The sequence below is a fragment of the Oreochromis niloticus genome, linkage group LG23 (genome assembly GCF_001858045.2).
Source record: "Oreochromis niloticus isolate F11D_XX linkage group LG23, O_niloticus_UMD_NMBU, whole genome shotgun sequence".
In the NCBI taxonomy this organism is placed as follows: Eukaryota; Metazoa; Chordata; class Actinopteri; order Cichliformes; family Cichlidae; genus Oreochromis; species Oreochromis niloticus.
In genome coordinates this window covers 12,161,643-12,178,301 of record NC_031986.2, presented here as the reverse complement: position 1 = coordinate 12,178,301, position 16,659 = coordinate 12,161,643, and the positions used below count along the sequence as shown (strand labels likewise).

Genomic DNA, 16,659 nt, shown 5'->3' with positions numbered 1-16,659 from the left:
TATTTATTAATGGGACTGGTAGATAATTAAACATCCGGCATACATGTTGCACCTTTGGCCTTACTTACCAGTCAAAAGGGGTTTTTTACATTACAAGTTCCCCTTACATATTAATTTATCTGGTTATCTTGTCTTCCTTGTCTTTCTTGACACAGTATGTATTATCGTCTTGTTATTTTTTTGCGCAACAGTGCTTCTAATTTTGATTTGTACATTATTAATTAGCCTTCGTTAGTGTTGTGCAAGTTTTTAACGAAATAGGTAAGAAACTTTGTGCTTTTATTTTGAAGGCAAATGGCGCTGGTCGTTGGCAAATTCTTCCTAGCTTGCCTGAAGTTGTCAAAATGGCGTTGCTCGTAGCGGGGGATTGGAGTTAGTTCATATTATTCAGTCACATTTATTCATTTATTGGGGAACACACTGCCCATTTGCCACGGACAGCATGGCAACCCTGGATCAGAAATCTCCAAACGTCCTTCTCCAAAGCCTCTGCTGCAGAATCACGGGGAAGAGCGAAGGTACATCCATTACTGCTAGCAAGCTTCGCGCTACTGCACTACTGTAGTAGTCAGGAATTGCCAAACCTAACCTCATTCAAAAAATCAATTTTTTGTTGTTTCGCGTCCTTTTATTAATCATACATGAGTCACACGAAGCAGTATGTGAGTGTTGAACTTCCAGTGGCAAATTCGGCATTAATATTTCACATTAGACCGCTCTGATTCTTCTGTTTATTAAACGTTTTAAGCAGCGGGCGCCGACTCACCCGGTTTGTTTTGCAGACTGAATATTGTAGAAAACGGTTGAAGTTTTACTTAAATAACTGCTGCTCAGTCTTTCGGGCAACTGCCGAATTGAAGATATGATTTTATTAATTTCTTAAGGCCTTCAGGAGTCAACATGTCACTATAATGTCAAATTTAAATTTATATTGAGATAAAATATATTGATTTCTTTTTATGTGGCTATCGCTTTAGCTGTGTTGAAAAACGGCACGTAGCGGGGGCTCGGTTCGCGTGTCTGTCAGCCAATTGGCTTGGCCAGATGCTGCACATCCAGCTGAACAGCTTCACGGTGCTTCCACGAGTCGCTGTCGTACACCGTTACTTTTGCTCAAATAAAGTGCCTTTCTCGGTTATCTGTGAGATTGCTAGCCACTTAGCTCTGATTCTAATCTGTGTGGTAAATTGGATGCAGTTGCCTGGCTAGCTGTAGGCCCCTGTTGTAGATAGAGACAGAAGCCGTGTTTTTTTTAGTCACTTTTGATTAAAGGCCCAAAACCTTTGCAGTTGGCAATTGCAATGAAAAATAGCTTTTAAAATCTGTATCCAAAGTGTTAGTAACTGTCCCATCATGCATTATCCTTATTAAAGTAATGGCAAATCTGCACTCTCCTGGTCTGTAGGTTCATTTTGTTATATCCTGCTTGTGCTTTTGGAAAAGAAGTAAAACATTATAAGTAAAGTAATGATGTAACAGGGGGAAAAAAAATCCCCCAGTCAACACACTGTCATTTGTACATTCCTTCAAGCTGTTAGTCATGTCTTGATATTTGTTTTTTTTCCAGCTGAAGTTGCCCACCAGTTCCAGTACGCAGTACGAGTCATTGGCAGTAACTATGCTCCCACTATTGAACGAGATGAGTTCCTAGTGTCAGAGAAGATCAAGAAAGAGTGTGAGTGGCATTTGGATTGATGCTTTCCTCCCTCCCTCTGTGAAAGTAAATCCATTATAATCCACCGTATATTACTTCATTTAGTCATTGTGACATCTGATCCCCTTATGTCAGAATGCCAGCTTTAATACATGTGCTGGAAAATCTTTATTCCACCATACTACAGAATCCTATTTGACTTAAATGGGAGCAAGGTCACACCATTAGTGGGAAAACATTGATCCAAGCTTTGCTGCAGACTGTAAAACCAAAATAGCACAGCACTTACTGTACAGCATTTATTTATCCCAGGTGGACTTATCACAACAAGTTTTTGCTTAGTCTGTGTGTTTTTTAATTGCAACATTGCCACAAAAGCAATAACTGGATATTTTATATTGGTTAATGATGTGAAACAGTCAGACATTTAAATGAGATTAATTTGAGTGAGTTTAGCATATGAAATAATGTATTCTAGTAACTACTAACGAAATAGCATTTGTCCTGCAGCTCTAAATGCCAGCAGTGACGGGGTGTACCAGAGCTGGAGGGCTGGTTGTCAATATGAGGGCAGTTATAAATACAAACACAGTAACTTTGGGCTTTCAGAAGGGCTCTGCAGTCTGCTGGCTTTCTTTTTGAACTTCCACAATACATTTCCTACTTTTCTTTGTCTTGGTCTGCAGTTTGAAACAATATCCTGTCTGTGGAAAGTTTCTTTCTGTTATTTAAAAACCTGTTTGGCACAGGAGCATTTCCAGCTCTGTTCATTTGTTAAATGAGCCATTCATGGAGGGAGACACGACACCTAACACAATCGGTCTTAATGCTCTTGCAGTGCTGAAGCAGCGGAGAGAAGCGGATGCAGCTCTGTTCTCGGAGCTGCACAGGAAACTTCAGACACAGGTTGGTATTTGGATTTCTCTCTGAAAGGTATTATTAACCACAGAGGTATTAAAGCTTTAATGGAACAATTTCCCACTTGACTCATGATACAGCCTGCTTGCATAAAACAGAGGCCTGTTTAATTTGGTTCAGAGTAAGCCTCTGAAGGGCTGATAACACAGTACTGGTCATTAATTGTATGTTAATTAATTTATTTATTAATATGTCTCACCAGACGCCACAGTCACCCCTCCAGATAATAATACTGTTTTGTTTATTAAATGAAAGAGTCTTCCAAAGCATGCTTTTTGTCCTGTCTCACTCCCCTCACCCCTACTCGATCATGGCAGATGGCCGCTCCTCCCTGAGCCTGGTTCTGCTGGAGGTTTCTTCCTGTTAAAAGGGAGTTTTTCCTTCCCACTTTCACCTAGTGCTTGGCCATAAGGGGTTGTCTGATTGTTGGGGTTTTCTCTGTATTGATTTAGGGTCTTTACCTTAAAACGCTTTGAGGTGACTGTTGTTGTGATTTGGCGCTATGTAAATGAAATCGAATTGAACTGATTTGAAGGTGGTATTTTTTTATTCTGTTTTCCTGTTTGCAGGGTGTTCTAAAGCATCGCTGGTCGGTTCTCTACTTGTTGCTTAGCCTTTCTGAAGACCCCCGCAAACCATCCAGCAGGGTGAGGAACACACACACACTTAAAAACTCTTAAAAGCTTTTAGAATAGAGTAACTTTGCATGAATCAGAGTTAAAAGTCATTCTTATATATCTTACACTGGCCCTCACCCCAGGTGAGGTTTCATCAGATTGGCTACCCCTTTACAAACAGATGATCTGAACTGCAGATGGTGGAAGCTTCAGTGCTTATAGCCATTTATGAGCTATGATGAATATATAAGGATATCCCCTCTCTGTGACATCATACAGAGCCAAGAGTAGAAAGAAAATTAAACTGAATGTTTAAAATCTCGAGCGTTTAGATCATAATGATTACGTGTGTATATGCACTGATGCCTGATACTTGATTCTGGAGACCTTCAATGTCTGACTTTACTTCCTAGGTTGGAAACTACGGGGCACTGTTTGCCCAAGCCCTCCCCAGGGACGCCCACTCCACCCCATTCTATTGCACCCGTCCGCAGAGCCTGGCCCTGAGCTACGGGGAGAGGAGCGCTGGCCTGTCAGGTAGTGTCGGGACCAGCGGGATTTCAAGTCTAGGAGTTTACACACTGAACGGACCTACACCAACACCACAGCCACTGCTGGCAGGGTGAGCATCTTCATATCAGCTTGTTAACAGTTCAGATTTCCATGTCAAAGCCACGTACCAGAGGTTTTAAGCAGCCCCGAAAAGCTTTGCAGTGAAGGGTTGTTTTTCTGATGTTTTTGTGTAAGAAGCCCTCTGCCAGATACAAGAGGTATCATTTAGTAGCAGAAAGTGAACTTGCCTCTTTCCTCTCAGCCTGACCCCTTATAACACAGTTTAACAGTCCCATTTTTTTCTCATTAATAATGCAGAGGGCCTTTAGTAAACAATGACCATTGGGCTGTCTGGGTTCACCTTTACGTCTTTAAAAGGCAGTTTTTCTTCTTGAAACATAAAGTTTTCCCATGACTCTGGACAACACACAGTGATAATTAAGTAACAGTACAAAGATGTGTGCTGGGCTTGCTTTATTGAATGACTGTTCCAGTACTTTCCAAGGGGTCAAAAAGTAACTGCTGAATTTCCAAAGAAATTCCAAATTTGAACACAAATCTTGATTGTGAGATTTCTGTTCTCTGCTGTGATTGTCAGCCACATCATCCATCTTCTTCCACATCCAATTCAGGATCTTGGGGAAGGTGGGACACTGTCCCGATTGTGATTGGATGAGAGGCAGAGTACAGCCTGGACATGTCACCAGTATATTGCAGGGCTGAGGTCCCATTTATGCTTTATGCAAACAGTGAGCTCCATACCATTTATACGCACTTTATACTGTTTATAATGTTGCAACATCTCCCTTTATATAATCTGTGAGTCTGGCAGATTACGATTGCAGTAAAAACTGACTGATTGCACACACGTGCTGCGGTTGCGGCAACATCAGCTTGAGGTTACACAGAGGGCCCAGATAGCCAGTGGATTTGAACCCAAGACCTTCTTACTCTGCAGTGCTAACCACTTCAACACAGTACCACCCTCATCCATTAGTTTCTAAGGCAATCCTGTACTCACTCGCATGACCTCTTATTTTGTCAATATTTGCATCTTGGCTGTTGCCACGTTGTGTTTTTTAGAATCAATATCATTTAATAGCTAACACTAGGAAGCTTAGTTAGGGAGCTGTACCCAACGTATAGACACAAGAACCTGCTAATTAGTAATGGACTAATAATTTAATTTCACTCATCAAAACTGAAGCACAAACATTTTGGTCAGATAATTGCATTTAAAATGCTTTAAAAGGCACCAACAGCACAGTTAAGAGCTTCAGTTCAGTCACTCCACTTATCTAAGGTGAGGTCCAGCAGACAGCTGCTGCTTACAGCTGGCTGTTGTTGCAAAACTGTCGGCAAAAACAGATGAAACGCCCCAGACTTTAAGCCAACCACACCCTTCTTAATGACTGGTTAGACTGAAAATGTTTTTGGAAGAAGGGTTTTGTTGCTGTTAAGTTGGTCGTTTTAACATGTTTAACAAGGCTTTAAAAGTAGTTTGGCAAATGTGAGCCTTAAGTGGCCACTAAAGGAACTGCAGTGGCCCATGCTGGTTTAGTTTTTCAGCCCTAGAAGTTGCCACTCGATCAGAACACTAAAACTGTTCCATTGAAAAGAGTATCAGTCTTTTGTAAACATGAACATGGTCATCATCACTAATTATTATGACATTCAGTGCAGTAAATGTATATACAAAAATCCAGAACTGTTGGTAAAATGACAATGGCACAGCCATGACTAAAGTAAATGTGCTGTTGTGTTTCAGTCAGCCACCTCAGCCTGCAGGTGGAGGCGGTCAGCCTTTGGGTTCACGGTTAGCCTGGACTTTGCCTGTAAGCTCCTCACCCAGCTCAACTCTGGTTCCACCCGCCGCTCGGCCACCCCTCGGGCCTCCGGTTCCCGCTGCCAGAGTAGTTCGTCCTCGCCGAGATGGTGACCCAGCCGGTGAGTGACGTGTATACAGTGTGGGTTTCAGGTCTGCACAACCGTGCCAAAAAAATAAAACCCTCCATGAGATTAATAACAAAAGTTAACACTTTTTGACCTCCATACATTCTAAATACATAACATGTTGCATTCAGAGGAAGTATCCTGGAGCAGGCTCTGAGCAGATCTCTCTCAATTTATCACTCAAAAATCACGTCCCCTCGTATCTCCCATTGTTGTGTCATGTGTCGCATTATTCATTCAGTCTGTCCTGTTGTACATTTGAGTTTATCTGAGAAATCCATGTACCATGAGATCTTAAAGTTTCATTTTCATTTCCCACCTTCCCTCTAACACAATATAATCCTCCACAATCTGCGTGCGCAGGTGAGGTGAACGAGGCGGCGCTGGTGCGGGACATCCTTTACGTCTTCCAGGGAATTGACGGCAAGTTCATCAAGATGAGCGCGCAGGATAACTGCTACAAAATAGACAGCAAGGTACCCAAACCGGCGTCTAGCCTTGTAAAAGCTCTTAATAGACCAATCATCCCGCAATGACTTGCAGGAAACATGAGATCCAAGTCCTGGAGCTCCAGCCGCTCAAAGATCACTTTTCCTTATTAGGCATAATAGATGATATGAAATCAAGACTGTTTTTGTTGACTGAACTTTAGAACCAAGGTTCAACAGATCAATATAAAGCTTTTTGGCTCCAAGTCACATCGATCTTCTCCCACTTTCGCTTTCTTTCTTTTTTTTTTGTCTGTCCTGTCAGTTTATTTAATTCTCCCTCTCCTCCCCTTTTCGCCACATTATCGATGGGAAGGCCATAGATGGAACTTGTCCCATATTCTCACTCCGTGACGCTAAACTTAGACTTGTGTTCGATCTGCCGACACGGTCCTCCTGATGGAGACGGAGCCACTGAGAGCACAGATATATTAGTCAAGGATGGAGATATTTTGGAGGCTGCTTTGGCCACTTAAGCTCTCTGTAAGGCTCCAGTGATAAAAGGTTTTTGTTAAGCAGATGAAAATTTAATGCGAACTTTTCAGCCCGGAAACAAGGTCGTCTGCTGCAAGACGGCCTTGTTAGTTATAGATGTGTTGCGTAAATTATAGTGACCGATTTAATGAAAGTGGCTGATTAAGATTTTAATTATACCCTGATTATGTCTATAAACTCTGTGCTAGAGATTCCTTTCCATAGGCCTAATATTATACTGTGGTTTAAAAATAAGCTGAGAGTAAATATTCCAGTATTTGGATCACTGTCAGGGTCAAATCATGGCATACATAATAGCTACTACATGGCATTATAAATCACGCTGGCCCTTTTTTGTCATACGCTTAACTAGAAGAACAATATGATAATGCAGTCGTCTTCCGAAGCCAGTTCTGCATCTCAGAATTAGCACTAAAATTTAATGGGTTCTTCTTTTGCCCACTTTTCTACCAAGTTTAATGAAATACACCCTATGAGTTTTTGGCAAGTCCTGCTGATAAACTAGCAAACAGACATAGCTTTGCGTCGGCTCTGGTCTTGGTGGAAGAATAAACAAGCAGATGTTGTTATATGTGTTGTAATGTCTGCTCTGACTCACTAGGTGGTGCTGTGCAAGTCCCTCAGGGACACCAGCAGCAGACTGGCTGAACTTGGCTGGCTCCACAACAAAGTCAGGAAGTACACTGATGCCAGGAGCCTCGACCGGGCCTTTGGATTGGTTGGACAGGTATGTGAGAGCGTGTGCACATTTGCCATGTGAATTAATTGTTCACGTCAGTTTTATCACACAGTCCTCAACTAATGCTTACCTTTCTGTTTTTGTGTTTCTCCACCCGCGACCTCTCCTCCTCTCCACTCAGAGCTTCTGTGCCTCACTCCACCAGGAGCTTAAGGAGTACTACAGGCTGCTCTCTGTCCTCCACTCACAGGTAAACAAAATTAGTGCTGACAATGAGGGAATGTGTAATGGAAAAAGTCAGCAGACGCTCGATCTAAGGTAATTTCTCTGTGCTGTAGCTGCAGGTGGAGGATGACCAGGGTGTGACCGTGTGCACAGAGAGCAGTCTGACCCTCAGGAGGCTGCTGGTCTGGATGTACGACCCTAAAGTCCGGCTCAAAACGCTCGCCGCCCTCGTCGACTTCTGCCAGGGTGTGTGGACGCGTGCTTGTTGGTTTTAATGTAGGTGGGTGAACATGCTAAACTTAATATAGCATTCTAAGTGTCCCTGCATTGTGTGTCATTAGGTCGTAAGGGTGGCGAGCTGGCTTCAGCAGTTCATGCCTATGGGAAAACGGGAGACCCACAGATGAGAGCGCTTGTTCAACACATCCTCAGCCTGGTGTCACACCCCATTCTCAACTTCCTCTACAGGTGGATATACGACGGGGAGTTAGAAGACACCTACCACGAGGTACACATGCCTCTCTGATCTTTTCTGCGCAGTAATAAAAACCTCTTGTAATCAAAATAAATGCAGAGCAGTGCATCAAAATTCAATGAGAAAGATGAATGTCTTTACAGAGAAACTGAGAATTACAGCGCATGTTCTCTCTGACTGCTCTGATGTTTGACCCCAATGAGAAGGAACATTACAGAGAGAGGAGAGCCAGGACGGCCCCTTAAATGAGAACTGATGAGAGGAGTCTAATGGAGAACACAGTGATGAATGTGTCTCCTTTATTTCTCCCCGCCCTTTCTCTCTTTCTTTTGCTCTCGCACACACAGTATTTATGTGTCCAGCGTGGACCATTACCAAGCGCTTGGACTTTTGGTTTTAAGTGCTGTGTTTAAGAACACAGAGTTAGAAATTACTGGAGCTTTCAGGAGTGAAATTACCCAGGAGATCTCACACAGCCTGTGAAAACACACTCTGTAAACAACAGCTGTAATTATGGCTGAAAGGCTTAAATAAATAAGGCGCCGTAGGTTGTAACATTGTAGAAGTCTCAGGCAATGAGCTAGTAAATGCTTATTCGCACTGTTTTCTCCTTAAGCACATTTGACAGTGCGCAGTTATTAATAATCAAACTAGAATCAAACCCAACTTTATTGCAGCAGCCACATTGTGTTTTCAGAACAATACATATCACTTTTATTACCACTGAAAACTTGTTACTTTGACGTTTGAGCGTAGTTGGACATTTTTCATCATTTCAAGCAAGTACAAGTCATTAAGCAACAAACGATCAAGAATCATCTTAACTAACCGAGCATGGTATGAAGTAAATGTGGAGTTGGTGTAGCTGACATGGAGCTACACATCATTAGCATCACATAGCTTACCAATGCATGCACACAAACAGTTAGATCAAAATTTGGCACTTTTTTTTTCCACAATTTTTTTGCAGCATTTTTAAACCTTCATAACTTAGTAATTACTTAAAAAATACTTAATCCAACCTAAGGCTTTAGAATTCTAAAAGGCTGTTTGCTTCTGCGTGTAGATCAGGCATTTAAATCGCATCCTTGTGGTTTTCATTGTGACACTGCTTGTGAAAGTCTTATTTCAGCCACACACAGCTTCATAACGATGAATTTAAAGTGAGCCTGACAGTTGATATCAGTTTTTAAAATGTATCCTTGTACACAGCCTTCAGCGCCCTCATTAGATGGCCAGTTGAGGCTGCTGTACTGACAATGAAGTAAATGGATAATTTAAGTGAATGTGACAAAGGATGGAAAGGATGGTGCCACGGTCTGGACACACTGACTATAGACTTACTTGTTCAGTGACAAATGTTACATTAGACTCATTTCAGCCAAGCGCCTCTTCCTGTCTGGGTTAGTTCACATCCACTGATCATTCATGTCCATGTCAGCTGCCATGCAGTCAGCTAAGTGTGCTGCTGCTACTCAGTGAAAGGAGTAGATGCAGGGAAAGCTGTGCTCATAGGGCAGTACTGGGAGTGGTCTTCAACTAAAAGCAGCTAAAGTTTGTCTAAAAAGTTGCTTGTTTTGTGGATGAAGGTGTCTGAATATTAGGTGAATAAGTCAGCAACATCTAGTAGAACTTCTGAGGGAATGGGTCAGGGCTTGGAGGACGGTGAGGGCTGGTTGTAGTTGGAAAAAATGTCAAATGCATTCACCGTGCTGGCTATAGAGAAATTAAAAAAACAAAACAATTATGTAACACAGCCTCAGGCTATATCAATATCAGTGGGAATGTGGGGTAACGTATGTCAATATACCTTCAAAGTCAATATGCGTACCAGCGCCTGTCTGATTGTTACACTGGATATTAAACCCAGCAGGCAAAATAAAACTGTTAAGTGTGTGTTTTTATATGTGTGTGTTCATAGTTCTTTGTAGCATCAGATCCCAACGTGAAGACCGATCGTCTGTGGCACGACAAGTACTCCCTCAGGAAGTCGATGATCCCCTCGTTCATCACCATGGACCAGGCGCGCAAGGTACGCGTGCCATCACAGATGTCTTCACTGGATGCCAGAGAGCAGGCTTTTATAGACGAGACAGTGAAATGACTGAAAACGAGCCCCTATCTCCTCCCTTTCTCTTATCCCTTTAGGTTCTGCTGATCGGCAAATCCATCAACTTCCTGCATCAGGTTTGCCACGATAGAACGCCGCCAGGCAAAATCACGGCAGCGTCGAAATCTGCAGACACTCCAAAAGATGGTAAGCTTCTCAGGAAAGCAAATTCATAGATAATAATTCCATTTGTTTTGTTTCTGACAGCCCATAATGGGACATTAAGAAGAAAAACCAGCATGGTGAAGATGTGAATAGAGGTTTGCTGGCTTTTTCAGAGCGCTGTGTTGGTTTAAGTTTAGTGTTTTCATGAAATACACGCATACGCTCATAACCAACTTGGAGCCTCCTTTGTGTATACGTGTGTTCTGTCTTCATCGTATTGATTTCATTACACTGTATTGACGTTTTTTTGGGGGGGTTTTTAGTGGACACTGGTCGATGCTCTAGGGCCTTGTCCTTCTCTCCTTTTGACTGGAGAGAAGAACTGGGTATACTCAGCTGTAGTCTATTGATTCTGTCTGTAGGACTTCATCTAACCAGTTTGATCTGTGGCTTTTAGAATATGAGCTGAAGGACACTCTCTTTCTCTCTTGTTGTCTAGTAGCACAGTTCAAAGACTTGGTTTACCCTGAATCCAAAGGAAAATAGGAGGGTTAGTCAAAAATGTGAAAATTACAGCAAAAATCTAAATGCTTAGGAATAAATAATTGTAATAATTTGATAAATAAGTTAAATTTTTTTATCCATATTAATATTTGTCCATGAATCAGCAGTTTTGAACTCTAATATAAAAGATTTTCTCTGTAAAATGTTTCATATATTTTTTTTCATCTTATTTAAAAGACAGCCATTCATTAATGTGTAAAATGTAGCCAGCAGAGAAACTCCAGTTGATACCTTCTTGCTCACGTAGCCGCAGAGCTGCTGTCGGACCTGGAGGGAGCGTTCCAGGAGAAGATCGACGCGGCCTACTTCGACACCAGCAAGTACCTGCTGGATGTCCTCAACCGTAACTACCTGTTGCTGGAGCACCTGCAGGCCATGAGGAGATACCTGCTGCTGGGCCAGGGAGACTTCATCAGACACCTCATGGACCTACTGAAGTTAGACACTTTTCAATATGGTTTTCCTTCCCGATCTAGAACACTGATGATCAACCTGCAAAGTCCTAATTTTCTCATATGCTCCGTGTTTTAATCTCAGACCAGAGCTGGTCCGTCCCGCCACCACTTTATACCAACACAATCTGACTGGTATCTTGGAGACGGCAGTCAGGGCCACCAACGCCCAGTATGATAACGCAGAGATCCTCAAGAGGCTGGACGTACGCCTGCTAGAGGTAGCATCATCACCTGCTTGTTAGGGAAGTAATTGAATTAATAATGACGAATGATCCTTTTTCTCACTATGGCTCGTTTTGTGTGGCCTCCAGGTGTCTCCTGGTGATACAGGTTGGGATGTTTTCAGTCTGGACTACCATGTTGATGGACCGATTTCAACGGTGACTACACACAGCCTCCTACATGTTCTGTTTATTTTATTTTTTTGTTTGTGGAAGCTTGAAGATGCGAGTATTACCATTTGTCTGTGTGTATATTGTCAGGTGTTTACGAGGGAGTGCATGGGCCACTACCTGCGGGTGTTCAATTTCCTGTGGAGGGCCAAGAGGATGGAGTACACGCTGACTGACATCTGGAAGGGACAGATGTGTAACGCCAAGTTACTAAAAACCATGCCTGGTACATAAACACACACACATACTTAGTGGAGAAGTCACCTGAAATTAACTCTCATCCTTCGTTCAGGTTTTTTGTATATAATCTTTTGCAGCATTATGGCAAAGTATATTTTTATTTTGACAGCATGCCTACTTCCTGTTGTATAACGCGACCCGTCCTTGTGCTCTTTACCCTGCAGAGTTGTCCGGCGTGCTGCATCAGTGTCACATCCTGGCCTCCGAGATGGTCCACTTCATCCACCAAATGCAGTACTACATCACCTTTGAGGTCAGGTCCATTAGCAGCAGTGCTGTTACTATCGCAGGCTGTAAAAACTCAGTAAACCGTATCAGTTACAGTAGTAAACTGTGATGTGTGCGCAGGTGTTGGAGTGCTCCTGGGACGAGCTGTGGAACAAAGTGCGGCAGGCTCAGGACCTCGACCACATAATCGCTGCCCACGAAGTCTTCCTGGACACCATTATTTCAAGATGCCTGCTGGACAACAACAGCAGGGTAACACACACACACACAGGATTTCTGTGTTCTGTTAGTCATTCCTCTTTTTCCCTGTTTTGCATACCCCTAATGAAACTCTGTTATTGTATCTCCAGTCTCTTTTGAACCAGCTGAGAGCCATATTTGACCAGATCATCGAGTTTCAAAGCGCCCAGGACTCCCTCTACCGCTCAGCGCTGGAGGAACTCAGCCTCCGGTTGCAGTATGAGGAGAAGAAGCGGCAGAGAGAGGAGGAGGTAAGAAATGAAAGGGAAGAGAGGTATATTTGTTGTTGTTGTTTTGGCTGGAGATGGATGCATAATGAGTGATGCTATGTCATCTGTTTCTTGCATCGTCTTTCAGGGTCAGTGGGGAGTGACAGCTGAGCAGGAAGCAGAGGAGAAGAAGAGGATTCAAGAGTTCCGGGAAACCATACCAAAGATGCGCTCACAGCTCCGGATCCTAACACACTTCTATCAGGTACCAGCTCGAGCCACCACCTAAAGCAGCTCCTCGTCATGAACTGTATTCACTGGAATCAACCATGCAATTAATTTCACTTTTTTTTTCTTCCCTTCATCTCTCCCTCTCAGAGCATCGTCCAACAGTTCCTGGTGTTGCTGATGACCAGTTCTGATGAGAGCCTGCGTTTCCTCAGCTTCAGACTGGACTTCAATGAGCACTACAGGTTTGACTTTAAAGACTCCGAAACCAAAACGACCTATTTCAAAGTTTATTCCGTTAAGTTGGTGTCCTTTGAAACTGTAATTATTACTGTTCTAATACTTAGTAGGCCCATTTATAAATTTTACTTAAATCTGTGACTGTAATCTAAAATTATGCGCATTGTTCTCGCATAAAAATGCAGAAAATCATGCGTCATGTGATGTTGCAAATATTTGATGACTCCTGCATTTTCCGAGAAGTGGTTAATTTGTTCGAGCCTTTAGCATTTTGAGTGTGCAGATGGACTCTAAATGCGAATAACTGATGTGACTTACAGTAGCCAGGTCTCAGTGGATATGAATCACATGTCAGGATATGACCTAATCGGCCTAATGCATCTGAGGCTACATCCACAGTATGTAGCCAGTGGGGGAAATAATCCCCTGCTGAACTTCCAAGTTTGCCTTTTTTCAAAGATGTGAACAATCTCTACTTTTTATGATAGTTTAATTTTAATGTAGAGGCATTACTCACATTACATAAAAGTTATACATTGATTTGAATGTCAACTACCAATGTAGTTGGTACAGAGGTTCACTGGGTTCTTCTCACCCTTAGCAGAAAAACAGCCCCACAGCATAATATTTCCACCTCCATGGTTGACTGTGGGGATGGTGTTCTTTTTTTCTAACAGTGATTTATTTGCTGAGGAGATGGTTTCTTTCATGATATCACTGCTAACATATCTATAGTTTACAGAGAAAGTGTTAGATGGGGGGGGGGGGTCTGTGTGTGTGTCTGTGTGTGTCTGTGTAATCAACTCCTTTCCTCTACAGGGCCAGAGAGCCGAGGCTGCGCGCCTCAATTGGTGCCACCAGAGGGCGACAACTGTCAAATATCTGATCCAGCAACAGCAGCATTGGCGATGCTTCCCACATTGGAGCGCAGGGTGTGACATCACGGACACGGGCTGAACAGCAGACTTCAGGCGCTTCGTGTCGAGGTGATGATGTCATGCCTTGGAGGAGCGATCCAGGAAATGCAAAAAGCATTCTGGGATCGCTGGACCAGCGGCAGTTGCCAAGTAATGACATCAAAGCAGACGGCTCCAATGAAATCAGCTGAGCGGGATCACAAAGGAAGCAAGTCCAGCGCTCGAATTCCAGCGAGAATTCTTCAAATTCTAAAATGAACTTTGGGAAAACTGGAGGAGGAGGTAACGAACGCTGCTGTCCGACCGAGCTCCCCACCACAGCGGGCCACCTTCCATGGCATGCCTTACTCATGAGAAAACAACAACAAACCTTTTTTCCACTTGGCAGGGTTCCCAAATCTAGTCCCAACACACATAATGTATGTACATAGTGTTTAGGCAAAAATGTCTGTACGTGTTTCTGCATCTGTACACAGCGACACCTGTGGCTCTCCGAGCTGTCACTAGGGTTCAACCGATACGGCCGATATTCATAACACTGTCAGTTTTGTGGTTCTTTGTACAGCTTCTCAACAAGAGTGTTTATGCTGGCGTCGGAGCATTAAAACTGACAGATGAATCAAATATTAAAGTAATGTGATCAAAGTTGGCACACCCGTTTATCGGCCAAACCCTAGTGTTCCACTCTCTCCTACTTACAGTGCAGAGTGTTTCTTTTTTCTTTTGTTTTTTTAAAGTGTCAGCTTGACCACACATCACCCACTCAGACGGTTGCACTTGCAGGCAGAATGAGTCCATACAGACTACTTTATTTATTAAGGATCAAAATTAGTTTCATTTTAACCGGTTTCTTCTGTAAATAATTAGATTAACTGAGTATCAGCCGATGGAAAGACTGTTAAGGGTTGTTTTAGTTCATATGCAAGTGTGGGTTTCACTTTATTTCTCTCCTTAGTTTTGTGTTTTTGTGTCCGTATGAAAGAGATGCATCATCTTAAGGAACACAAAGAAGCAACCACAACAACCTCACTCCTCCTCACTGAGAAAACCACAGGAAATATAAAACGCTCTGATTTCTGAGTTTCTTTAAGAAGAGAGTGTAAATAATAATTTGTTTATAAATGTCAACTTGATCTGTTTTATTTTCTGAGGCTTTTCTGACTTTATAAAGATAAGAGTGCTGTTTAATAGTCTATTAAAGTGAGGTGTGCCTCATATGAGAAAAAGTATTGTAGCATTGATTCAGGCTGGAAATGTGTCAGATATTAGGTTTCAAATCTCAGAAAGTCCTCCTCGTGTTCATTCATAACCTTTGAGTTTTTGTTAATAAGGAGGAAAAGCTTTGAAAAAACATTTACGTCCATAGCGGTGAATTATCAGTCAGATTTGTGCAGTGAGGTGAAAGTGTTGACATTTGCAGATAAAGGTGCACTAACGGCCCAAATTACAGTTTCTGTCAAATACATTATTAGCCCCGCCCTCATTAGCATTTAATTATACATTCAAATAATAAGTACTTTAACATGTCTGTTAGTGGGGTTTTTTGTTGTTGTTGTTGTTTTTTTAAAATAAGTTTTGTTTTGAAGCAGTGTTGCTGACTGAAAGAAATGTTTCACAGGGAAAATATGTACTTCTGCTGATTTATACTCCAGTTTTGGTAAACTGTCAGTATTTGTGTAGATTTTTTTTCCCCCTCTGAGTTAAGAAGCCCTGGCCTCTCTGTGTAAACGTGTGCGCAGTCATTTTTCCCACGTTTGATTTTCCACGTGTGTTTTTTATTGTCAGTGAAACACATGGGTGCTGCGTATGGTCTGAAGACCACTTAAATGCTTTTGGACAATGAATTCCTTCAAATAGACATATAAAGAGATGAAGTATCACTCTAAAGCTGAACCTGGGTCAGCGTTTATGGGCTGTCTGTTTCTGTCTACGTTGTATAGCACATAATGTATAGTTAAAAAAACAAAAAAGGGATACAAACTGTCCTGGTTTTTCTTTAATAAATTTGCTTTTATATGAATGTGTGGTGGCTTTCTTCTTTGGTAGAGGTGGTGCTATGCAGCTTTGCCTCTGGGCTGGATTTGTTTGAACTTGCTGCCACCTCCTGGGGATGAGTCAAAAAGAATCGACCTTGTCTAGGTAAACATTCCAGAAGAATCTGCTTCGCCTGAGTAGGCATCCTTCTTACTTACTCTAGGCCTCGCCTTCATTTTACCTGGGAGAATTTTCTCTAAAGTATAGAAAATATTATTTAAAAGGCCACATTTTGCTAACATCAGACCAGCTTTTCTCTTTGAAGCCAAATCACTGCAGAGCTCAGCTTCTCCAAATAAGACATGACCAGTCCTAAAAACCCTTTATGATTTTTTTTTTTTAAATTAATTTTGGGTTTATTTGATTGTGTTGTGATGCGTGGCCATTTTTCCCAGGTGTATACTTAATAAAGTGCCTAACCATATTTTTACCTATTATAGTTACTGACAACAGGTGTGCATAAAAAAGTGCTTACATAACTGATTCAAAATTAAAGGTGTTTGTTTCCACATATAGTAAGCACAGTTAACATTTCCACCAATCAGAGGACGAGAGGTGACAGATTTAACCAATCACAGGCATCAAAGAGTTTCTGTCACGAGTGTGTTTGAATTCAGTACCAAGGACAGTGACACAGTCTT

The 16,659-nt window shown here is 42.2% G+C and overlaps 1 protein-coding gene across 1 annotated transcript; it reads left to right on the top strand.

The window, feature by feature from the left end:
• The first annotated feature begins 310 nt into the window (after window positions 1-310).
• Window positions 311-15,323, top strand: tubgcp3 (tubulin gamma complex component 3). The gene is made up of 23 exons (XM_005450081.4): window positions 311-518; window positions 1,568-1,675; window positions 2,493-2,560; window positions 3,142-3,219; window positions 3,603-3,811; window positions 5,510-5,688; window positions 6,058-6,170; window positions 7,279-7,404; window positions 7,538-7,606; window positions 7,695-7,827; window positions 7,923-8,089; window positions 9,978-10,088; window positions 10,205-10,313; window positions 11,083-11,272; window positions 11,373-11,508; window positions 11,602-11,670; window positions 11,773-11,908; window positions 12,087-12,175; window positions 12,271-12,402; window positions 12,501-12,641; window positions 12,748-12,864; window positions 12,978-13,072; window positions 13,887-15,323. Exons 1-23 carry the CDS (start codon window positions 443-445, stop codon window positions 13,951-13,953), a joined length of 2,718 nt encoding a protein of 905 aa, XP_005450138.1. The 5' UTR covers window positions 311-442; the 3' UTR covers window positions 13,954-15,323.
• The last annotated feature ends 1,336 nt before the right edge of the window (window positions 15,324-16,659 follow it).